General features: G+C 53.0%; 1 protein-coding gene and 1 non-coding gene across 3 annotated transcripts in view; one reads left to right on the top strand and one right to left on the bottom strand.

Moving 5' to 3' along the window:
* The first annotated feature begins 235 nt into the window (after positions 1-235).
* Positions 236-308, top strand: TRNAR-CCU (transfer RNA arginine (anticodon CCU)). Its single transcript has one exon. It is a non-coding gene; the product is annotated as a tRNA-Arg (tRNA).
* A 10,100-nt stretch (positions 309-10,408) lies between these two features.
* The window catches only part of SBK1 (SH3 domain binding kinase 1), a 24,479-nt gene continuing 9,598 nt past the window's right edge, over positions 10,409-25,289 (bottom strand). For both annotated transcript variants that reach the window (XM_061208300.1, XM_061208301.1), the window contains exons 2-4: positions 16,421-16,653; positions 14,785-14,987; positions 10,409-14,009 (exon numbers count right to left, since the gene is read on the bottom strand). In XM_061208300.1, the coding sequence (XP_061064283.1) occupies positions 13,176-14,009; positions 14,785-14,987; positions 16,421-16,646 (1,263 nt within the window). In that variant the 5' untranslated portion in view covers positions 16,647-16,653 and the 3' untranslated portion in view covers positions 10,409-13,175. The remainder of the gene's footprint in view (positions 14,010-14,784; positions 14,988-16,420; positions 16,654-25,289) is intronic.

Raw genomic sequence — 25,289 nt, 5'->3', positions numbered from 1 at the left:
CAGCTCTTTCAGAAAGCAATTTGGCAATATCTGATAAGAATTTTTGCAAGATTTTTTGCAAGATTTTATGCATGCTTTATTGGGCAACTACAAAAGAACGTGCTCCACCAAAACAAGAGAGGCAATCGAGGAAGAGAAACATAATTTAATACAGAAATAGGAGCTCCAGCATAGAAAAGAGGGAAGGGACTCCTCTGGGAAATAATGAGAGACAGAACCCAGGATGACAGGGACTTCCCTGCTGGTCCAGCGGTTAAGACTCTGCGCTCCTAATGCAGGGGGCCCGGGTTCGATTCCTGGTCAGGGAACTAGGTCCTGCATGCTGCAGCTAAAGATCCCGCACTCAGCAACGAAGATCCCGCATGCTGCAACAGGTCCAGAGAGCAGTCAGTTCACGTTGGAGCAGGGCAGGGGGCTCCGGCAGAGATTTTCTTCAAGATTAAATTTGTAAACCACTTAATCCAACTGAACATCTTGAGAAACAATTTAAACAACTGGTGGAGAGTCTGGGGTTGAACTAATAACACGTACATAGATTTGTCTAAGCAAATGGAAAAAAAAGAAAGAGAATTACTAACACCGGTAAAACAAAAAGTGCAGAAAGGAAAGGTAATCATAATTTACTTCATGGCTCAGTGCTGAGTAGAGTTTACATGTCTTAGTTATGTTCGCTAAGATTCTTGGATGGACAGAATAATCTCTTTCAGCTAATTTAGGAAGTTTTCAGCCATTATCCTTCACATTTTTTTTCTGCCCCAATAAGTTGTTTTTTTTTTTTTTTAAATATAGTGCTAGCAACTGTAGCTTTTATTTATTTATTTATTTATTTTTATATTTATTCTTGGCTGTGTTGGGTCTTCGTTTCTGTGCGAGGGCCTTCTCCAGTTGCGGCAAGCGGGGGCCACTCTTCATCGCGGTGCGCGGGCCTCTCACTATCGTGGCCTCTCTTGTTGCGGAGCACAGGCTCCAGACGCGCAGGCTCAGTAGTTGTGGCTCACGGGCCTAGTTGCTCCGCGGCATGTGGGATCTTCCCAGACCAGGGCCCAAACCCGTGTGCCCTGCATTAGCAGGCAGATTCTCAACCACTGCGCCACCAGGGAAGCCCCCCAATAAGTTTTTAAAGGATGGTTATTGCAGCAGGGTTCACGGCAGCAAAAACTGGAAAGAAAGTGAATGTCCACCCAAGAGGAGATGGTTGAACGAACTGGGGAACATCCACACCATTGAATACCACGGGACCGGGAGACAGAATGAATTTGATAGATCCATCCCAGCTTCCTTGGAGGGATTCCATCAAATGCTCTTAAATAGAGAAAGTAAAACAGAGAGAATTGTGGATAATAGGATTCTAGTTTTGTGAAACAAAAATAAATCCCCTTTCTATGCATATACATGCTTGGGTGTGGTCGTATGAGACAGGGAAGGTACAAGAGGTGACACACCGTATTGTTAGCTTTACCTCGGAAGGGATGGAGTGGAGGAGAGACCTGGTGGGAGGTAAGCCCAGAGAAAAGCAAAAACTGCCCGTGATAAACAGTGCCTATGTGTTAGGACCCCGCCTACATACATCTCTATGCTTACACGTGTCTAGCCTCGTAAAGGAATACCTGAAGAGTGGTCACCAAGTAAAATGGCAGTTATTTCAGGGCAGTGGGATTCTAGGTGATTTTACTTTTTTTCTCATATTTTATATATTATTTTAATTCGTTACAATGTATATGGATCATGATAATCAGAGAAGTTAAGTGACAATGAAAAGAAAAAGTGAGAGGTCCTGAAACCCTCGGGGGAAGGAGCAGTCTTCCTTGACCTTGGCCCTCCAGAGCCACGGTCTGTCTGTATTTGGGAGAGGTCCAGGGTGCAATACGTGTCCTTGCAGTTTAGTGCTTCTACAGGCACCGAGGGCCAGCCTTGTTCTCAGGGACTCTGGTAGCTGAGCCATCACAGGCTGGCACTTGTCACTCCAGGACTGCAGGCTCACGTGGGTTTTTTTAACAGATCCTGGTGCCAGGAATCTGATTTAATTGGTCTGGGTGATGCCTCAGTATCTGTTATTATTTATTTATTTGACTGCGTGGCATGTGGGATCTTAGTTCCCCGACCAGGGATTGAACCTGCACCCCCTGCATTGGAAGCGTGGAGTTTTAACCACTGGACCTCCAGGGAAGTCCCTGTGCTATTATTATTATCTATAAGTGATTATGAGATTTTGTTTCACACAGCTTTGGGGAACTAAATAATTTAGGTTTATTCAGAATGATCAACACATGAGGTGGCTTCTGGTTTAAAATTTGATAATTATGCTTTCCTGGTGCAGACATTGGTGCTTGGCCATGAACCATTTTCTATGTCATCCATTTTGCCAAGCCTCAAAAGGAAAATATCTTCTTTAAAGCTATAAATTAAAAAAAAATCAGATCATGTCACACCCTGCTTAAAACCTTCCAGGGCTTCCTCACGCACTCAGGATAGAATCCAAGGTCCTTAAACGACCCAGAAGGGCTGATGAGAGCAGGCTCCACTGAATTAGGTGGCAGCCATACCTTCTCCCCAGCTTTTTATTTTTTAAATGTTCAAACACAGAGGAGTTGAAAGGATGGTATAATGATTACATCATCTGATTCAATAATTACTAATAATTGCCGTATTGCTTGGGCCATGTGTGTGTATTTTGCTAAAATGTTTGAAAGTTAGTTGTAGACACCATGACACACCCCTAAAGACTTCAGCATGAATCGGCTAAAAATAGGGATATCTTCCTCCATAGCCTCCAGCTCTCATCATACCCAAGAAAATTAACAGTAATTCTCTAATATCTTCTATTTTTTTAAAATAAGTTTATTTATTTATTTATTTGTTTGTTTTTGGCTGCGTTGGGTCTTCGTTGCTGTGCACAGGCTTTCTCTAGTTGCGGTGAGCGGGGGCTACTCTTCGTTGCGATGCGCGGGCTTCTCCTTGCGGTGCCTTCTCTTGTTGCGGAGCATGGGCTCTAGGCACGCAGGCCCAGTAGCTGTGGCTTGTGGGCTCTAGAGTGCAGGCTCAGTAGTTGTGGCGCACGGGCTTAGTTGCTCCGAGGCATGTGGGATCTTCCTGGATCAGGGATCGAACCCATGTCCCCTGCATTGGCAGGCAGATTCTAAACCACTGCGCCACCAGGAAAGTCCCCCGTTTACTTTTTGAAGAGACCAGTTGTCTTGTAGAAGACCCTACACTCTGGATTTCCCAGATTCTTTCCTCATGGTGTCACTTACCTTGTTCCTCTATCCTTAAATATTTTTTTAAAATCCTGACATTAGTGATGCTAGTGAACAGCCAGGTTAAGAGCTGCTGTGACACACTTCTGGCCTCAGCCAGCAGAGCTCTGAGACCCCTTGAAGTCCAGGATCCTCATGGAGCTCCATGGCTGCATCCTCAGGTCAGGACCACAACAGACACCATGGATGAGCTGGTAAGAAAGAAACCCCTCTTTCCCCGTTGCAAACCAGTGCTGCACCTCCCAGGTCGCTGAATGCAAGTTACTTCAGACTGTTTTTCCAGGGGTGGGAGGGGAAGCAGATGATGGCAGAAAAAGTTGGGGCATCTTCTGAGCCTGGGAGGAGCTGAGGGACCTGGGGACCCTAGTTAGAGAATGGCTGCAGGACCTCAGGTCTGCAGTTGATGGAGAGGGCATCTCTGAATCCTTCCAGGACAGCGGGACCAAGATACAGACTATGGCCCTCACATTCCAGGAACCTACGCCTCTCCTCAGTTCTCTGGTATCTCATAAGACTCAGGAGTTTTGCATGAATTATGCATTTTATTTTATTTTATTTTTAATATTTATTTTGGCTGCACTGGGTCATAGCTGCGGCATGCGGGATCTTCGTCGCAGCATGTGGGATCTTTAGTTGTGGCATGTGGACTTCTTAGTTGCCGCATGCATGTGGGATCTAGTTCACCAACCAGGGATCGAACCCGGGCCCCCTGCATTGGGAGCGCAGAGTCTTACCCACTGGACCACCAGGGAAGTCCCAAATTATGCATTTTATAATCCAGTTGCCAGGGGGACTTCCCTGGTGGCACAGTGGTTAAGAATCCGCCTGCCAGTGCAGGGGACACGGGTTTGATCCCTGGTCCGGAAAGATCCCACATGCCGCGGAGCAACTAAGCCCGTGCGCCACAACTACTGAGCCTGCACTCTAGACCCCGCGAGCCGCAACTGCTGAGCCCACTGACCACAACTACTGAAGCCCGGGCACCTAGAGCCCATGCTCCGCAACAAGAGAAGCCACTGCAATGAGAAGCCCGCGCACCGCAACCAAGAGTAGCCCCCGCTCGCCGCAGCCAGAGAAAGCCCGAGCGCAGCAAGGAAGACCCAATGCAGACAAAAATAAATAAATCAAATAAATTTATGAAAAAAAAAGATACCTACTGCAATACTCTCCAGTTCTTAAAACTACGTATGCATGCAGATAAGGAGTAAAGAAAAACAGGGAAACATACAAAGGCAGTTATCCCCTGGTCCATGAATAAGAAACAAACTTGGTTTCATGGCAACGGCAGAAGGTAAGAGACACCGAGCACCAATGAGCAAGCCTCCTTTCAAGCCTCGGGGTCACACCTGCTAACATCCAACTGACTGCAAGTCACATGTTTGATTGCAGATTCAAGAGATTGGGCAGGTCATCTTGCCCATGGTGGGAGGGCACTGTAAGATAATCTGCCAAAGGACGTGGGTACAGGGAAGGGTGACGAGTTGGAGCCAAATGATACATCCACCACACCCTTACCTGATTTTTCACTGGAGACATTTTTACTCCCTCAGTCAGTTACTGGAGTGAGGTACCACCTCCGGCTTAGGGGTGGAGCATGTGACAAGGTCTCAGCCAGTCAGAGAACGGCATTGCTCTGGCCCTGGTGATTGGATCAGCAATAGATACAGGATCCAATCAGGATCAACCAAACACAATGCAAACAGCAGCCGGGCAGGACAGCGGGGAAGGGGGGGGTCTCATGTTTTCCTGCTGGGAATCACTCTGAGACATGCCGGTTGGGGCAACTGGCAGCCATCCTACACCACAAGGAAAGAGGAAGAAGTCCAGGAGTAAGTTTACACAGAAGAAGCAGAGCGGATGGAGAGGGAAATCCATCCCAGAGCTGAAGTTGAAGCCTCTGCATTAAGCTGCACCTGAAGTTGGTTCTACTTCTGGACTTTGTCAAATCAGTTTCAAATCAACCAGTCTGCGTTGGGTTTTCTGTTATTTGAGATCAATGAGTCCTGATGAATACTCCGGTAATCTCAGCCTCAGAAGTGAGCGTCTTGTCCCAGAAGGGCTCAGTGGCTTCTAGAGATCAAGGTTACCTGTGTTGATCAGTGGCTGCTATGGAGCAGGGCCCCATAGATACTGGTGGTTTCAGGGGTCTTACAGATTAGGTTTCTCTGGGTACCAGTCAGAACTCTTTTATTTGCAAGGGACAGACACCAAACTCAAATGGATTTGTGAGAATATATGGACTCATGCAACTACAAAACCCATTTAGATCTAATTTCAGTCATGAACTCTTGTGCTCAGATGTCATCCTAATCCATCGCTCCTCATCTCTTGGCCCTGCTTCATTCACTCTGTGTAGGTTTCATGCTTGGCCAGAATCTCCCCAAGTGGTCCAGGCTTACATCCCACAAGCTTAGCAACTCTAATGAAAAGAGCATCCTTTTTCCCTAATAGGTGTAGAGAAAGGCCAGGAGCCTTGTACAACCCAGTTATGTAAGCCTGAGCCAATCACTGTGGCTCAGGGGTAGGCATATGCTGCTTGACCAGACCTGGGTCATGTGATCACCCCATGGAGCCAAGGGGTAGAGTCAGCCCCACCGGAACCACATGGATCAAGAACATGGAAGGGAAAACTTGGGGTGCTGTCACCCAAAGAGAGGGGAATGGGTGCGGAACAGGAAATAGCAGATGTCCACTACGTCTTACGTTATTCTTAGCATCCTGTGGTCCTTATCACAGCTGTAATTAACTATAACCCCCAATCCTCCACCTTCTGCAGTCACCCTCCATTTTTCTTAAACATCAAAATAAAATGACACGAGCCCCTCACCACATATTAAGGATAACCAGGCGCCTCCATGATCTCTCTGAGGATTCCCAAGTTGGGGCTCACTGTCTCTCAATTCAGGCCATGCTCAGCCTACTCCTTTTTTTCCTTAGCTTTATTGAGGTATAATTGACAAATAAAAATTATATATATTGGGAATTCCCTGGCAGTCCAGTGGTTAGGACTCTGCACTCTCCCTGCAGAGGGCTTGGGTTTGATCCCTGTTCGGGAAACTAAAATACCACAAACTGCACGGCACGGGGTGGCCAAAAAAAAATTGTATATATTCAGGGTGTATAACTTGATGTTTTGATATATGTGTGTGTATATTATGAAATGATCACCACCATAATTAGCTAATTAATATATCCATCACATCACATAGTTAGAATTTTATGTGGTGAGAACACAAGATATACTTTCTTGGAAATTTTCAAGTATACAATACAGTAGGTTAATTATACAGCCTACTTCTTGGCTCTCCCCATGAGCTCTTGGCCTCTGAAGCCACCATCCACTTTCTGCCCTTCTTTGGCTCCAAATGGAAACCCCTGAATTCCTCCATTGTCCCAAAGCTCCATTAACCCAAGGCTAGGTGATGAATATTCTCCTCCCCTCAACTGCCAGTAAATACCTCAAATTTGCTTTTCTTACACCCACATTTCCACCCCCAGACCAGTCACTAGATGGCTGGGTAGGGCTTTACATTTTTTTTTTTTTTTAAAGATTTTTTTTTTTAATTAATTAATTAATTATTTATTTATTTTTGGCTGTGTTGGGTCTTCATTTCTGTGCAAGGGCTTTCTCCAGTTGCGGCAAGCGGGGGCCACTCTTCATCGCGGTGCACGGGCCTCTCACCATTGTGGCCTCTCTTGTTGTGGAGCACAGGCTCCAGACGCGCAGGCTCAGTAGTTGTGGCTCACGGGCCTAGTTGCTCCGCGGCATGTGGGATCTTCCCAGACCAGGGCACGAACCCGTGTGCCCTGCATTGGCAGGCAGATTCTCAACCACTGCGCCACGAGGGAAGCCCGGGCTTTACATTTTTGAGACATAGATGCTGTGTGGGGACTCTCTCCCTTAGTGATGCAAGTTGAGTAGGCATCCATTGCCCTGCATGAAGGGTATAATGGGAGCTTTGAGGTTGCCCCTTCCAATATTCCTTGTCTTGGCATACTTAGCTGTCACTGGCGAGGAGTTGGGAAATTTTGCATGGGGTTCAAGGAGCACCTTGGAGAAAAAGCAATCAAGAATATAATTTCTTCTCTTCTGAAGTTCAATGTTAAAAGAAACTTTTTGAGGGACTAAGTCTTGACTGAAGACTGTGGACAGGAAAGGACACTAAGTGCTCTGGAGCAGGAACTCTCCATGATTAAAGGGAGGTGGCCCAGGCTAAACAGAAGGATCTAAGGAGTTCCAGGGGTCGGTTGGGTTCTGAAACTCTGTGTGTGTGTGTGTGTGTGTGTGTGTGTGTGTGTAAACCTTTCTTGTCAAGCCCCTTTGTTCTGGCAGGGTGATGGCTTTATCACCCTGGAGGATGCATGAGTTCAGCAGTGATGCTGAGAGGCAGACAGAAGCAACAGCGCATAAAACCAAGGCCCCCTAGTGGTAAGTCCTGGCATTCTCTGACACGTTGGGAGTTACAAAGAGGGGATATTTGTACATTCATAGATTTCCCCTCCGTCCCTTAACAATCCATTAAAATGTTCCCTTAAGTAAAGTGATTATTGCCCCCAGGTATCCACCCTTATGATTGCAGACAAGTGGCAGACATTCTGAAGTGACAGGGTTTTGATCAAATTCTTGGGTAGGAGTCCTTCCCCCTCTGATCTAGTCTGGGTGGATTTTGTTTTTTCTCTTATTTTTTCCACTCTCTCTCTTTTAACTCCCCCCCCCCACCCAATTTCATAGATAATTATGTAACCTATTCAATGCCTGTCTTTAGAAAGTAAGCTTCAGGGGATAGGGATTGTTTATCTTGTTTATTGCTGTATCCTCAGCCCCTAAAATAGTATTGGGCATTCGTTCATTCATTTGAACAATTCTTGAGTGTCATGTGCCAGGCCCTGTCCTAGGAGTGAGGTGGGGATGGGGAGGGGAGTAGCAGTTTGCCAAATACTGACTCTTCTCTTATGGAACTTACGTTCTAATGGGGAGAGATGGAGAACAAACAAATACCTGGTATTGCGAGTGGTGGTGAGAGAAGCAGGGTGAGGGTCATTTGCTCCAGGGAGTGGTCTCTGACCATTGAGATTTTTCTTTTTTTTTTTTCACACACACACACTGTATTTTATTCTTACAAGAGATAAATAAACTGACACCAAGCATTGTAAATGGATGACCACAACAAAAGCAACAATGATTGCAATTACCAAACACGAAACACACTCATACTATGTCATAATATTGACATTCAGTCCAGTAATCCTCCACTGTAACAGCTCCTTTACTTTGCAGTGAAAATTGATTTGTATATTTTTTGCCTCTGAGTCTTTGTGGGATTTTTTTTTTTTATTCAAACAGAAAGTCACAAAAATTATAATCATCCTCATCAGTTCACTCGGTCCCATGTAATTAATTTTTTTTCATCTTGATCTTTTGTTAGCACTTTTATGAATTCGTTTTCCATTAGAGTTCTGAAAATGCTTATTCATTCAGTTCAGCAGTACAGTCAGTTACCAGAAACCTGTACTTGTCAGAGTCTTTTCCATGAATGCCTTGAAGATGAAACCCTTTTATAGGAACATTTTTGCAAAAGCATCAGAGTACACCCAGAACTGTCCGTAAATGACAAAAGACTTAAAAATGACCACGGTTAAAGATTTGATGAAAGTTCATAATAATGCAATTGACAAGGAAATTTAGTTATTTCTGAGATATACATTTTAAAGTAATAACTAGAATTATGACTTATAACATTATACCGGAACATATAAGATTTTTAGAAACTTCTTGTAATGTCTGAAACATTTATATTAACATATTTCCATACAAATAACCCAAAGAAAGTTTAGTATTAGTTGTTTTTTTTGTTTGTTTTTTGATACTGCAGGTTCTTATTAGTCATCAATTTTATACACATCAGTGTATACATGTCAATCCCAATCGCCCAATTTCGCACACCACCATCCCCACCCCACCGTGACCACTGAGATTTGAGCAGGGACCTGAAGGAGGGGAGGGAGGGGGCTCCAGGGAGATTTGGGAGCGTCCAAGGCAAGGGTACAGTCCCTGAGGGGAAAGTGTGCTTGGCTTTCCTAGAGGCCAACGTGGCCTGAAGACAGCACGGGGGTGGAGTAGGGGATGGGGCTGGGACCTTGGAGACCGCTGTAAGGACTTCAGCTTTGATTTGGGGTGAAATAGGGAGCTTTTGTAATGTTTCCAACAGAGTGACAGGTGTTGTCTATGGGAAGACTCACTTTGGTTGCTGTACTGAAAAAAGCCTGAAGAGGCTCAGGAGAGGAAGCTGGGAGACCAGTGAGGGGCAACAGGCAGAGGAGGGCTGCCGGCTTCCGGTGGGAGCAATGCCGGTGGTGAGCGAGCTCAGATTCTGGGTGGACCTGTGTCTGAAGGCAGAGCCAACAGAATTGTTCCGTTGACACAAGTAGGTAATTAATAAATATTTGCCGAATGAATGCTGAATCATGAAACTCCCCACAGCCGGCCCCAACTCCCCTGCTTTAGAACGGCCATTTGCCTGCTGCCTCTGAATCCGCAGCCACTGCCAATCAGCTTCTTCACACCCTCTGTGCCCGATGCCCAGACAACTCTGCCGAGTCCCCTGGTCTCCGTCTTCAGGGAGCTCCTGCCGCCTCCAAACTTGAACAGCTTTTCAGTTACGTAATTTCCCAGCACCCAGCCTTCCATGTGGGTAATGTCTGCTCCATCATTAGATCGCTGGCTGCCTGAGGACAGGGGCCCCATCTGTCCTGTTTACTGGCGCATCCCCCAGGCCCCGCTAGGAAGCCAGGCGCACAGAATGCACTCCGTAAACATTTGCTGAGCAGCGGCTGGATGAATCGCCTACTCTGTTCCTCTGGGCTTTCTGCCTCTATTTCCTGCCCAGTCTGAAGGGCTCCACGCTGAAGTTGGACTCCAGTCCAAGGACAAGTCCCTGCCTCTTCCCCCAGAACGTGGGTCCTTGTTCCCTTCACACTCAGTCCCTGGCCTGGGCCTACTCTAGGTCACATGAGAGGTCGCAGGAGCCCTGGAGTAGCTGCCCTTGGACTCTGCAGACCCTACCTTAAACCATCTGTCAAGTTTTCAGTTTCCAGAGTAATTCTGTGTGCCTCCCTCTCTAACCCATATCTGAGACAAGACAGCCACCCAGTGGTAATTTTTCTAAACTTTTATTTTATAGCAATTGTCATGATTAGAGAAGTAAATAACACATTTAAAAACCTTCTCAGGGCCAAAGGATGCCAGAGTATTTACAAACACATGGCGGGGGACGGTGGCAACATAAAGGTCTGGGGCTCTGGGGCTGGGATTCCACCCAGGCTCTGAGCCAGGCTTGGATGCTGACGCCAGCCACCATGACTGTCCTGCCGGCCACAGAGTGGGCTCGGGGAGCACTGGCAGCCTTAGGGCTCTGCTCAGCTGGCCTGGTGGGAGACCCTCTAGCTAACCTGTGGCCCTGCCTCACCCCCCAGGGGCTCCCCACACCCCACAGGCCAGCTCAGAGGGGCCTCTGGGAAGCACCGAAGGACAGGGGGCAGTGTGGGGGGCACAGGGCTGGGACAGAGGGCAGGGATGACCCGGCCTGCCCGGGGAGGACAGAGATGCAGGCGCACACGCACACACACATACACCTTCACAGAAGAATCGCGAGGGGTTTTTTTTGTTTTTTGTTTTGTTTTCTCTTCTAAGTCTTCATGTTTACGATGTTATTAATTTTTTGCTGTTTATTTTTTCTTCGACAGTGACATAAACTGAGGTAAACATCTGTGACCAACACCTCTCCTAAGGGGCACAGGGTCCCAGCCTGACCAGCAGAGGTGGTGGCGGCAGCGGCAGCAAGGCCCCGACGGGGAGGGCGCAGACCGGGTTCCAGTCTTGCTTCCTTGTCGGCCGCTGCTGCCCCCTCTCTGTGCCTCCGGAAACAGGGGCTGGGCTACAGAACTACGATCCCTTCCCCACTCTAACATCCTAGATACTACGACGAGGGAGAGACTCTCAGACAGGATCTTAACAGAGAGAGAGAGAGAGAGAGAGAGAGAGAGAGAGTGTGAGAGGGCGCACGCAAGGGGCGTCTACTTGGAATCTCGCTTCCTTGTTATTGCAGGAGAGACAGGATGTCAAGAGGCCTAAGGCAAAAGGAGAAGTTGCGGCTGGGAGAGGTGCCCAGATGGGCTCCAGGTGGGCCGGGGGCAGTGATGGGGGGGCCTTCTCTGAGACTTGGCCCTTGGTGGGAGGAGGGGTTTGCTACTTACCTGGCATGTGGAGGGCCCCAATGCCCGCTGGGGAGGTGGTTCTCAAGAGGGGTGGGCACACCAAGGAGGAGTGGGGGCCAGGCCCTGGGGCAACCGCACACTGTTTGTAAACTGGACCCGGGCAGGGCAGGGGGACCTATAGCCCTTTTGCGCGGTGGGAATGAGGGTGAATGGAGAGGTGGGGACTTCAGGCCAGAGGGGTCCCTCTGGTCAGCCTGGCCCATCAGGGAGCCCCCTCAAACGGCCGAGAACCCCAGGAGGAACCCTGGAAGGTGTGGCCCGGGACAGTGGATGGGGCACTGCCAGGCAGAGGGAGCAGCCTCACCCATGTTGAGGTTATTGCGGGGTCCCAGGCCTCCACGGAGGGGGCGGGGGTCGTGGAGTCGTGCTGGGTGAGGCTGGGTCCCTCTGGTCTGTTTTGCTGCCTAGGGTCCTGAACCAACCTGCAGGTGCCTCCTTGCCGGGTTCCCTGAGGGGTGTGCTGAACCGCAGGCCTGGATGCCCTCTGGCAGCTGCCCACTGAGAATCCTGGGGCAGAGTTACTGAGACGTCTGGATGCAGCCACTGAACACACGAGGCTACACGCACACATGTGCACTCCGCGTGCACTCACGCTGCACCCATACCTATTCACACACTCACCCCCTCCCACTTCCAGGGCCTCCCATTCTCACACCCACACCCCAGTACCAGAAACTTGGGAGACGTGGGGATGGGGTCAGCCCCAGGCTGACATGTTGGACCCCAGTAGAAACTCAGGAGAAATTCCTGGCACAGATCACCTGGCTGCCTGCCAAGAGCCCAGGCCCCTGAGTCTAGGCTGGGGCAGCGAGGACTTAGAAGGATCTGAGAGGTTTCCCGGGCCTGGGGAAGGTGCGGTGGGCAGGCGGGCCCGGCCCTGGGCTCTGCACTCATTCCCTTGGCCTAGGGATGCAGGGGCAGCTGAGGTCCCTGGCCCCGGAGCCCTTCAGTCGTCCTGAAATCCCTGTGGGGGAGGGGAGGGCCTCCAGAGCTCCACCTCCCTGGCTGTGTGGTCTCGGCTGGCTGCCCTCCTTTTGGGCTCAGTGTCCTCATCTGGGGACTGAATGGTGGGGAGTTGGGCCCTGTGTCTGCACAAACACACTTCTGCAGCCTCCAGACATTTGCTACATTTTGCAGGGGGCCTGGTCCCTTCCCTCCAACCTCCCAGGAAAGGGGCAGGTGGCCGCTGAGCAACGCCCCCGCCCTCAGCTCATCGCCCTCCTCCCAGCCAGTGCCCAGGGGCCCTAAGGCCCTTCTCTGCCCCAGCACTTCAGCCCCTTTTCGTGCCCAGGGTGGGGGTTGGGGGTTGGGGAGGCCGGGAGGGCAGGACCGGGGGTGGGCCTGCAGGATGATCTGCCAGGGGATGCAAAGGGCCGAGAGCAACTAGTCAGGGTTCCAGGGTTCAGGGAGGTGTGGGGAGTCTGCCGGCAAGCTCCCTTGCTCCTGGTGTCAGGGGGCCTCTGAATCCTCGGGCCTGGGGGGCTTGGCTCCTTTTGGTGGCGATCTCACCAGCCCGCCGCGGGCCGGGCGTCTACCACTACTCCCTCCTGCCGCCGCGGGGGGCTGGCCGGTTCGGCCCAGGGCGGCTCCCCGCGCCCTGGCCTGGCTGCTGCACGGCGCCCCGGGCCCGAGGGCGGCGGGGGCGGCTCAGACGCAGATCTCGATGGCCGTGGCCAGCACCACCTGCCCTTTGCTCTTGTCTGGGCGGCCGTCGGTCCTGCCGGGGGGCCCCGGGGGAGCCAGGCCGGGCTCGGGCACGGGGACCGGCACGGGGACGGGCGCGGGCCCGGGTGCGGGCCCGACGGCGGGGGCCGCGGGCCGGGAGCCGCTGCCGCTCTCGGTCAGCACCGTCCGCTTGAGCGGCCCGGGCGCCTCGAGGCGCAGCGGCCCGGCGGCCGGCGGGCGGTCCCCGGCGGGCTTGCGCGCGCGGTGCGAGGGCCGGCGCCGCAGCTCGGACGTGAGCTCGTGCTTGAGGAAGCGGAAGACCTCTTTGGCCGGCCCGCGGCGCTCGGGCTCCAGGGCCAGGAGCCGCTGGAACATGCGCAGCGCCGGCTCGGTGAAGCGGCGCCACTGCGACGGCAGCCCCGGCAGGCGGCCCCGCTGCCAGCGCACGAACTCCTCAAAGAAGGCGTCGGCGCCCGAGGCCGCCTCCCACGGGAAGTTGCCGGTGAGCACGCAGAAGATGAGCACGCCGAAGGCCCACACGTCCACGCCCGTGTCCACCGCGAAGCCGTCGGCGCGGCCCGCCTGGCACACCTCGGGCGCCGTGTACGGGATGGTGCCGCTGACCCGCTTCACGCGGCAGCCCACGCGGCGCGTCATGCCGAAGTCGGCCAGCTTCACGCGGCGGCACTCGCGGTCGAACAGCAGCACGTTCTCGGGCTTGATGTCGCGGTGCACCAGCTGCCGGCCGTGCATGAAGTCCAGCGCCAGGCCCAGCTGCTGCACGCAGCGCTTCACCGTGTCCTCGGGGAGCCCCACCTGCGGCCGGCCAGACGGGAGAGCCGATCAGGGGCGCCGGCCCGCCCCAACCCGGTCCTCTCCTTCCCGTCCCCGCCAACGCTCGCCTGAACTCCCTCCCTCCGGGTCCCTTTCCTGGGCAGATCCGGTGCCAGCCACCCTCCATCATCCCACCTGGGCATCCCCGGCTCCCTCCCTGGCCCCGTGGTTTCCCACCTTCCTCACCTTCCCCACATTTCCCGCAACAACTGTCCAGAGCGCCTACACTGGGCCAGTTGCTTTGCTAAAGCGCCCTATCCCGCACGACTCTTCAACTCCGCAGCACACGTTATATGCCCATTTCCCTTACACCGAGGCCTTGTCACTTACCCGGTGAGCAGCAGAGCAGTTTCACCCTGGCCGACTGCAAAACCAGGTGCCTGGAATCCCCCCGGGCACTCTCCCCACTCCAGGGCACCTCCTCTGGGAAGCCTCTGGTGGCCCTGCCACCTCCCCTCTTGGGTCCCCACCTGTTCCTATGCAACTGCGGAGGAGGGGGCTGCTGGACTTCATCCCATCACCCTGGCTGCTCCTCATCTCAGTGCATCATCTGGCTGATTGCAGAGTGTCTGTTTCCCCCTCTAGGACCAGAGCAGGACCTCTTGTTTGCTGTGTATCCCCAGCCCTCCGAACAGTGACTGACATACAGTAGGCGCCTAATAAATGATTAAGTCAGGAGGCGCCTGACTCCTCCTCGACTCTCATACTCCGGGGACCCAGAAGACAGTCTCCACTTCCTCGGCCACCACCCATGTACCTGAGGAGGAATGATGTCAAACAGGTCCCCGGCGGGCGCGTACTCCTGAGCAAAGACGTAGCAGTCCTCGGTCTCAAACACTACGTCGAAGACCTTGATGATGAAGGGGCTGGAGGAGAGGCTGTTGGTGATGCTCACCTCCCGCAGGAAGTTCTTCAGCTTAGTTTTGCTCTTGTTCACAAACTTCAGTGCCATCTTTGTGCCTGGCCAGGTGACAGTGACAGTGGTGAAGACCCCTCTCCCTGCGCCCCTGCACCTCACACACCCGTGCCTGTCTGCACGGCCTGTCCCAGCCACAGTGCACGATGAGGGCCCCAGCGGGTGTGACTCTCCTCATCTCACAGGTAGGAGACTGAGGCCCAGAGAGGGGAAGGAACTTGTCAAAGGCCATGCAGCAAGTCAGGGGTCAGCCTGGGTCCTCCATGCCCAGCCTGAAGCCCTCGATGAGGAGGGCCTGTTGCTTCCTCCACCCTCTCATTTTCTTCCTGACATACTGTGTACCGATTTATCTGTCTGTCTCGCCCACCTAGAAGGCTGCTCCCTGAGTACAGGAACCTTTGTCTTGTTCGCTGCTGTATCTCCAGTGCCGACAGAACAGTCTGGTGCATAGCAGGTACTCAACAAATGTTTCTTAAATGGATGAATAAATAAGAAGGCACTAGACACGGAGAGATGAGGACCTGCAACGCACACGTCCCTGACTCTGAGCTTGAGCAGGCATCTGTAGCCACCTGGGTGCATAGCTGTGTGACACACGTGTGTATCCACAGAGCACTTACACATCACAGGCCTGCCTTCTGTGTGCACAGCTCACTCTTCATTAGGACCCTATCAGCTGGGCATTAATGCTACCCTATTTTACAAAGGAGGAAACCTAGGCACAGAGAGGTTAAGTCACGTGCCCAAGGTCACACAGCAAGCAAGTAGCAAAGCTCAGGTGACCCCATGTCCAGTACTCCTCCTACTGTCCCTGTCTCCTCTGTGTGCAGCTGTGGGCGCTCATGCAGCCCCTGTCCCTGACTGGTTGTGTGGGCACTGCTGTGAGCCTACACTGTGGGGAAGGCATCAAGTTCAGGGGTTAAGCAAGAAGGCCCTGGAGCTGATTACTGGGGTCTCATTCTAGCTCACACCCTCTGTAGCTGCACGACCTTGGCTGAGTGACTGAATCTCTCTGGGTCTCAGAGTCCTCAGTGATCTGAGAAATGGAGACGGCCACACTGACCTCACAGGGCCCTGTCCCACCCATTGTAAGCATAGTGCCCTGTTCCCGAGGACCCCCTCTCAGCTCGGTCCACCTCCCTGGGGGCTGCTATCACCGATATGCTGGTGATTCCCCAGACACCACCGCCAGCCCTGACCTCTCCCCTGACTCCAGATGTCCCCGGGTGCATCCCATTGGCTGTCCCAAAGGCACTCTGGATGGCCCCAAAGCAGCCCACCCTCCAGTCTGGGCACTCTGCCCAGAGATTGCTCCCTTGTCCCATCTGCCTGGTCCCCTCCTCCCTGGGCCGCTTCAGGCCACATTCTCTCCACGTGGACCACTGACTCTGCCTCCTGCTGGCCTCCTGGCGCCTGCAGACAGCCCCAGCCAAGTCCCCACTCCTGTCTTAGAGCTGGCCACCCTGCAGACACTCACCTGTGCCCTTGTAGGCTACCAGGTCAACCTTCCCATAGGTGCCCTTGCCCAGCTCCCGGACGAGTTCGTAGTGCTTGGTGACGTCGCTTGCGGCCAGTGTGCGGAGGGTCAGCGCTTGCATGTCTTCAGTGAGGAGGGGCACACCTGCACCCAGCCCAGGGGCGGTCCCTGGCCCACAGCAGGGCAGGGAGTGGGGCGGCTCGGGCTCTGGGCAGCCCACGCTCATCTTCTCCCTGGTGTGTGGCAAGGGGTGTGACATCAAGCCAGGGCCTACTCCTCCCTCCCCAGGGCCCAGGATCCCCAGCGCTGGGCCCGAAGCCAGGCCGAAGATGACCACGAGGGGGCAACAGGCATCTCTGCTGCATCACCTTTCCCCCAAAGCTTCAGGGCCAGGCCTGAGCCAGCACTCCCCAGAGACACAGCCATTGCCTCCCAGCCCCCACTTGGGTACCGCTGGCCTGTCTCGTGCTATCATCCAGACACTGTGTCAGGCAAGGCACACGTTTTTATGTCACACAAAGACACGCCACATACTGAGTTCACATGAGTGCTCCAGTTCACAAGTACTGATCAGCACCTGCTGTTTGCCAGGTGCTGTTTGGAGCCCTGGGGACAGAGCACTGAACACATAGACCAGACTCCCACCCTCACAGGACTTACGTTCTAGGGGGGAAATGGACAAAACACAGTGAACCCATGAATTATATATTATATATTATATTATGATAAAAGGTGACACGGGCCATAGAGAAAATAAGGCAGGGGGAGGGGCAGACGAGGTCTGAGGGCAGGGGTCTCAGACGAAACTCTGGCAGGGCGGTGCAGGTGTGGCCACAACCCCATCACAGCATTATAATCCCTCCCCCAACCTCAGACGACAACACACAGCCTGGCTCAGGTACACACAGCTACAGCTGTAGCCCCAGGGCCCCGCACAGGCTCCCCAGACACAAGGACAGAATGCCTGTCCTACAAAGATCCGCCCTCCCTCGCCCCTACCCTCCAAATTCACCAACCGATCCCTTCAGTGTTCACACGAGCTGGGCGGGGAGGCCTTCCTGGATACACCCACCCCATTGGGGGTACTGAGTTTGCCTCCAGATGGTGAAGGGGAGGGGGGCAGAGAGCTGCAGTGTCGAGAGTTCAGGGCTGGGTGACAGTGAACGCCCATCTGGGGTCTGCATTTCTCATCTGTCTAATGGGGGAGGCTTAGACCAGGGAGCTGAGCCTCGGGAGCAGGTGCCCGCGTGTCCGTGTCTGTGTGCGTGCCAGCAGGGGAGGCCAGCGCTGAATCCGCTCTAGGTTGGACCCTCGGCAGCTGCCTCCTGGTGCAGCTCGTCTGCCCTCACTCCCTTCTCCCTCCAATCCCAGGTGGACCACCCAGCGCTCTCAGCAGCCGCAGCCCACCCCTCAGCCGCCACCCCTGCAGAACCACCCCACGGCTCTGAGGGAAGGCACAGACTTGGAGCCAGACTGCCGAGTTTGAAGCCTGGCTCTATGACTTGCTAGTCGGATGCCCTCATGCAACTGACTTCACTTCTCTGTGCCTCGTTTCCCCATCTTAGCAAAAGGATAATAGTATCTTTTCCCTAAGGGTCAAAGGACGTGAAGTGCTTGGTGCCTGGTGCACAGTAAGCACTCCCAAAGTGTCAGGTGGGGACGCGTTCTCACTCGGAGGACCTCCATGCTCGCCTGCTGAGCTCGGCTGGAGGATGGGAGCAGGGGTGAGCCCTCCCCGCGAGCCTGACATCTTCACCCTGGCCCGGCCGCTCCTCTCCCAGGCCCAAACCCTCCTCCCCTCCTCTGCCTCCCCTTCCCCCTCGGCACGACCCAGCCTCCCACTTGACGCGGAGAGGAGGAGCACCAGGAGGGAACTTCCTGCCTCCCACCCAGCCCCAAACGGAGCTCCATCTGCACGTCCTCCCGGCTGGCTGGGGGAGCAGGGAGCCGTCCCCGCCTCCTCTGCTCTGGCTCCCGCCCCCTCCTGCTTCCTCAGGATCCTGCTCCCCCATGCGGGCCCCTCCCCTCCATTCATGAGCCCGCCAAAGTCCCACACGATGCCCTCAGAGCGTCTCCAGCGCATTTCACAGACCTGAAGAGGGAGGGATGGCGCCAGACCCACTGACACCCAGCCCTGCTTCCTCCGCCACCCTCAGTGTGTTGAACCCAACCCTGCCTGGCACCGTCGTCAAGTCTATGCAGTCCCTGCTCCGGGCTGGACAGCACTGGGCCCCTCCTGCTGTAGGGCTAAAGTGGGGTGACATCTCCCCACAAGTCTTCCTCTGGTTGCAGGGCTGGAAGGGGTCAGCTCTCTCTCCTTATCGAGTGTCCACCCGCTAGTTGGGTGGAAAGGACGCCGAGTGAGAACGACCTGCTCTGAAGTAGCCAGGAGAGGTAAGGCTGTTCCTGTGGAGAGTGTGCGGCTACCCTACCCCACCCCACCCCGAGGGGTGCTTATGAGCGCACACCCTCTTCATCTTGAACTCTTCCCCCTGCCCACCAGGAAGAGTTCCCGGTGCTGGGCTGCTATGCTGACCTACTTCTCCTGATGTGTGTGGACTCCCCAAGGGCTGCTGAGGCGGGCGGGCCACGTGTGTGCGGGCACATGTGTGCACACGTGTGGCAATGCTCCCACTTCGGGCTTTGGCCCTGTCAGATCAGTTTGGGCTGTTTTCTACATCTCCTGGGAGCTTGACTGGCAGCCCCAAGTTGCTAGAAGCCCTTCTTCCCTCCCCACCTTCCTCTCCCAGGGACTGTCGGGTGCTTGGCTTATCTCTGCAGCTTTGGCCTCAGAGTTGCCCTGGGCAGGCACCAGGCTGGGTGGGGGGCACACCTGCTCCCTCACCCCAGGCTCAGCCCATGCTCTGACCACTGCCCAGCTCTGCCTCTCTACAGCTTGAACACGCCTCTCCAGTGCCCTCCGCCATTCCTGCTGCCTGCCTTCACTGCCCCCTGCCCCACACCCCACGCCCCATCTCCTTATCTCATTATCCTCAGGTTCCACTCCTCCAGGAAGCCTTCCCTGCTGCCCCAGGTGCCAACTTCTGTCTCTGAGGGGCCCCAGGGTTCAGACAGGATCTGTATGTCTCTCTCTTAGGGCCTCTGTTGAATATGGTGGTCTCAGCTGTGTCCCTGTCTGTCCCCATCAACGGGCCAAGAGCACCCCGGGGGCTGGTATTACATCAAATTCAACTCTTCCTTGTCCCTTCCCTTGGTTCCTAGGGTCCCGGTTGGGGGGTCCTGCATATTGCCCCCCCTCACTCCTTCAACCTCCCTCTCCCCTCAGGCATGTTCTCTGCAAGGTGTCAGCAGGAGACAAGGAATTACCCGCACCCTGTCCTTGCTGCTGCGTCATCCCCCCAGGTACACACTGCCTCTGTCCCAGTTACTACACACGTGACTTAAGAGGCGCAGTGGGGAACGAAGGAAATGGCACGGGCCTTGGGGCTCAGCAGGCTTGGCCTTGATCTTAACGTGCGCCACTTTTTAGCTGGGTGACCTTGAATAAGTCACATCACCTCTCTGGGCCTCAGCTTCCACATCCATAAGATGAAGAAAATAATAACAGTAATAGCAGCGGCTAACACTTAAATGTACTCACTACATGTCAGGCCCTGTTTGGAGGATGAACTCATCTCATTTTCACAATTCCATGAGGTAGGTATTATTATTATCCCCATTTTAGGGGTGAAGAGAATGAGGCACAGAGACTGAATAACTTACCCAAGGTCATCTAGCTACTGCTGGCATTGGCTCCAAAGTTGGTGCTTTTAACCACTATTTTTTCCCCCAAGTCAGAATGTGTGAACATCGCATCCATATCCCTCAGTATCTGAGTGGGGAAACGGAGACCCAGAAGAGGATAGAGCCTCAGCCAGGGATGCGCGTGCCATCACGGAGCTCCTGCGGAAAGCCGACTGAGTGCCAGGCACCGGTCCAGGTGTGCCACGTGTATTAACTCAATCCACACAACAGTCCCTGAGGCAGGTATACCAGCGCCTTTTTTCAGGAGGGGACTTGAGCCCAGAGAGTGAAGTGAGACACATCAGCCTCACTGGTGGTTGAAGGCATAGACGTCTGGCATCGGGGGGAACTTGACCTAAAAGTATTTTACCTTCGTCTCTGTCACTGCCTCCACCTGCAGAAGCAGCTGAGGACCTGACGGCCGTGAACTTCCTAGCACCAGGCAGCAGAGGTCCTGGCCAACCTCCGTTCACCCGGTGTAGTTGGTGCTGCATCCGTGCACACTCGAGCTGGCTGTGCTGCCCCAGGGGACCCCACGTGACCTGCACCTCAAGTGTGTGTCCTCACTGGCCCCGAGGGAGGCCCTCGATTCCCCATCTGGGGTGCTGAAGGCAGGAGGGCGTCACCCAGTCTTCATGGCAGTGGTTGTGGCCCTGACCACAAAGGCTCTGGCCCCATGGGCTGGGTCTTCCGCCACAAGCTGGGAGGGCCACGGTGGTGGGGGGAGAGTTTCCCAAGCAAGAAGCAAGACCGAACCATCTGCCACTTCCTGTTGGCAGGTGGCTCAAGCTGGGTGCCACTTTCATGAAAACAACACCCAAAGGGTAACCCAACTCAGGCCTACTTTGGGACCCCCTTCCCCACCACATGCACACACGCAAACACACACACACGTAGTGCCAGTCTGGCAAAATTTCACTCACTGAGTCCTCATAAGTACCCTGAGAAGGGGGCAAGATGCCTCCCATTTTAAAAATCAGCTTAATTGAGGTATAACTTGCATATCACAAAACTCCCCCATACCAAGTGTATAATTCAATGATTTCAGTAAATGTACAGAGCTGTGCAACCATTGCCATGATCAAGTGATGCTTTCTACTTTATGGATAAAGAGCAGAGGCCCAAGAAACCTATGACTTACTATGGTTATGGCAAAGATGACTTATGCCATAAGTCATGCAAACCATGACTTACTATGGTTATGGCAAAGATAGCCAACTGCCCATCAAAGCTTTGTGTTCCCTATTCTATAATACAGAGCTGTTCTGGAGGGTGGCTGTCAGCAGGGAACTACATTTCTCCTCTCCCCTGCTTCCAGGTGTGGTCACCTGGTGTGGCCACCTGTGACTGGTTTTCCCCAGTGGCATGTGAAACAGAAATGAGGTGTCACTTCTAGGCTGGAGCTTTTAAGAGTGGCTAAAGTTTCTTTCTCTTCTTCTGTGGCTTGATGCAGAGGACTCCAAGACTCTAGAAGATGGTGGTGGAGCTACAAGATAGGAGGAGCCTGGGTCCCCTGGGTATGCGAGGCCTCCTGCTGACGAGGACTACCTGCTCTGTATTTTGTGAGCCAGAAGTAAACTTGTTTTGTTAGGCTGCTGAGATATATGGGGCTTACTTGTTACAGCAGCTAATACTGCCCTAATTCAAGAGTTATGTAGCAAGTAAACAAAAGAGCTAAGATTTGAACCTCAGTGTTTTCAACTGCCTGGAATGTGGCCAGACAATGTAACCTGGATGGTGATAACACTGGCAACCAAGAATCCAGTTATAGGAGTAGGTGGAGGGTCATCAGCCTGTGAAGGGAAGGGAGACTGCTCTTATCCTGTCTTGTGGGAGAATAATAATACTGGCAAATATTTACTGTTTACCATATGCCAGGGGGTACGCTAACAGTGGATTAAATCATTTAATCGCAAGATGTCTCAAAAGTAGGTGCTACTATTATTATCCCCACTTTACAGAAGGGGATACTGAGGCATGGATGGGCTGAGTAACTTGCCCAAGAGCTAATAACTAGCAGAGTGGGATTTGAACTCAGGCTATCAGGCTTTAGATCCCATGCTCTTATATGCTGTGTCCTGCGAGGCTCCTACAGGCAGACCCAGGCAGACAGCAACTCAAAAATGAGACAGTTCTCACAGTCTCACAGTCTCACACAGGGAGGAAGTGCGTTCTCTGCCGCTGGGAGCAGAGAAGCAGATACTGGAAGCCCATCTGTTGGGGGAAATCAGTGCGGGGTGAGGCTGGACCGAGTCAGCCAGGCCTTTCTTCTCTCACTCTGGGAGTCAAAGATTCTCTGTCCCCATGCCCAGGTCCCCTCTCTCAGGTCACTGGACCCATGCTATGCCCTTAGCACAGGCAAACCCCAAGGGTATCCTCAACAAAGCCCTGGCCTGGAAGGATGCCATAAATAGTGATTGTGCCTGGGTGGGTCCCCTCTCTGGGTCTACTCTATTATTAAAAATCCCTGTGAAAAAGCAGCCACAAGGTGGAATTTCAGGTACCGAGTGGGGACAGGGAGCCCCTCTGGCTTCTCTCACCTGCTTCACTTTGCTTCTGTCAGGGGAGGGGCTGGAGCTTCATTCCCTCAGCCTGCATGGCTGAGCCAGCTCCCCACACCCCGCATTCTCCACGTGCCCGCCTCCCCGTTTCTCCCCTCTAGTCCTCCCCACCTGTGGGGTCAAATTGTCTCAAGACCAGATTTGACCTGATCCTTGCCTTGCTCTGCATTTTCAGTGGTTCCTTGTATCGGCCTGTGGTGTTTTCTCCTGCCCAGCATCACTTTCCCTTTCTCCAGGGAACGGTCCCTCTCTCAGTCCGGTGGTTCAGTAGGGCTGTCCCCACTCTGGCTTTAAGTGCAGGTCTGACCCAGGGCCAGCCAACCAGGGGATCCATCCCATCCGCCAGGTCACCGCTGACTGGTTCAGAGATGAACACATGACCAAAGGTGACCCACTGAGATCTCGCCTTAGGACTTTTGCTGAAGTTATCAGGAAAGAGATACCTTCTGACCCCTGGGCTGCAAAGCTGGAGGACACGGGCCTGGAGCTGCTGGGGGCTGGCTCAGCGACCATGAGGGAAGCACCTGACGGAGAATGAAGCAACAAAGAGATAGGCAGAGCTGAAAGATGGAAAGGTTTCTGATGATCCCGAGCACCTGGCTCCAGACATGCCGAAAGCCAATTATATTCCTGAATGTTTGTTTCATGAATCAATACATTTCCTTTTTGGCTTAAGCCAGTTTGAGTTGAATTTGGCTTAAGCCAGTTTGAGTTGAATTTGTGTAACTTACAGCCTAAAGCCTCCAGACAAGCATATCTATTTGAGCCCAGGCACTGTGCTGGGTGCTGGCACAGGGAGAGTAGGTTAGATAGAGGGTATGAGATAGAGGGTATGAGCCTACAAATCAAGGAGGCAAATAAAGAAAGACTCAGATAATCATGAGGCCAGGAAGGCCATGACCAGTGCTCCAACATTTCCAAGAAGGGCGCTGGCAGTGGGCATCAGGGTACCTTCCTGGAGGAGGTGACACCTTAATGGGCCTTGGAGGGGATTAACAATCTAGCAAGAAACCCAAGAGCTCCTTGAAAGCAAGCCCCATGCCTTAATCATCTCGCTATTCCTAGCACTTAGCCAGTGTGTGACAAATGCCCGGAGAATAATTCTTTACGTGTTTGGGAAGCTGTAACTTTTTATATCTTGGCTTTCCTGAATGTGACCCTGCAGACACATAGCTATTTTCCCAGGGGCCTGCGTGAGATATCATTAGCCCCGTTTTACAGGTGCAGAGACTGATGGCCAGAAGAGAACAGTGATTTGCTCAAAATCACATATAAAGTTAGTGGCAGGGCTGGGCTAGAAGCCAGGGCATCTGCAGGGCAAGGTGCGTTCTCACTCTAACAGCTCCAGCCTCAAGCACAGCAGAGATGGGAGTGGCTGTGAGTGACACTGGCCACTGTGAACAGAGAGGCTGGAGTGCTGTGATGAGAATGATGAAGATAATGGAGAAGAAATTTACAGCAACAGCTAACACTTAAGGAACCCCTGTCCTGTGCCAAGTCCCTCAGGTAAATTAACTCGTCAAATCCTCACAACATCCTGTGACATGGGGACTACTATTCACTCCAATTTACAGACAAGGAAACTGAGGCACAAAGCGGTCATGTCACTTGATCAAGACCATCCATCCAGTAAGTGGTAGAGCCAGGATTCAAATCCAGGCATTATCACTGCAGTGTCCCAAAGCTTAACCACTATGCTTTACTGTCTCTAAAATGATACAGTTAAAATTATCATTTATTTTCTCAATTGCCAATTCTTTACATTGCTGCTGCCATTCAATCTTCACAGCAACCCCATTTTACACATAAGGATGCTGAGGGTCTCGGGGTTAAGCAATTTGCCCAAGGTCGCTCAGCTGGTAAGAGGCAGAGCCAGGAATTGAACCTTGAACGACTCCTGCTCTATCTCCCTTTTCCTACTCTTGGTCTCTGGTTTGCAGCCCAGGCCTCCCTCCAGCCCCATGTCTTCAGCACCACAGGTGTGGACAGCACCCGGGCCAGCCCTGCACAAAGTGCAAGGCTAGGGGAGGCCCGAGGAGGCTGGGTAGAAGGATGGAGGAACGGCTGACAAACCAAACCCAGGCCCCCGGGGCTGAAAAGGTATGTATGGATATATGTACTGCCATTTATTTAACCAACTGATAGATGTTGGGTGTGCTCAACCTTTTGCTGCCACAAACAATGAGTAGCCTTGTACATAAGTCATATTGCAGTGTGCAGGTGTGTCTGTATGATCAATTCTAGAAATGGGTTGCCAGGTTAAAGGATGAGTGCATTTGGAATTTCTGCAGAGAGCTCGATGTCCCCCAGAGGGCTGTTGCACTGGCCCTCCCCCAGCCATGCAGGGGAGGGCTGCTTCTTGGTGGAACATAGCAGCTGCTGCCTGCTCCCTCACCCTCTCTGGGCCTCCAAATCACTTTGTTTAGTACGTTACTTTGAAGTGGGGGAAAATAGGAATAAGTTCCTCATTTGCTTGCATGTGCATAAAGTAACTCTGGAATCAACCAGACACTAATGAAGGTGCCTGACCACCCTCAGCACTCACGCCCACTGGCCTGAGCCGT

Source organism: Eubalaena glacialis, chromosome 13, assembly GCF_028564815.1.
Source record: "Eubalaena glacialis isolate mEubGla1 chromosome 13, mEubGla1.1.hap2.+ XY, whole genome shotgun sequence".
In the NCBI taxonomy this organism is placed as follows: domain Eukaryota; kingdom Metazoa; phylum Chordata; class Mammalia; order Artiodactyla; family Balaenidae; genus Eubalaena; species Eubalaena glacialis.
This window is presented reverse-complemented; position numbering and strand designations above follow the sequence as displayed.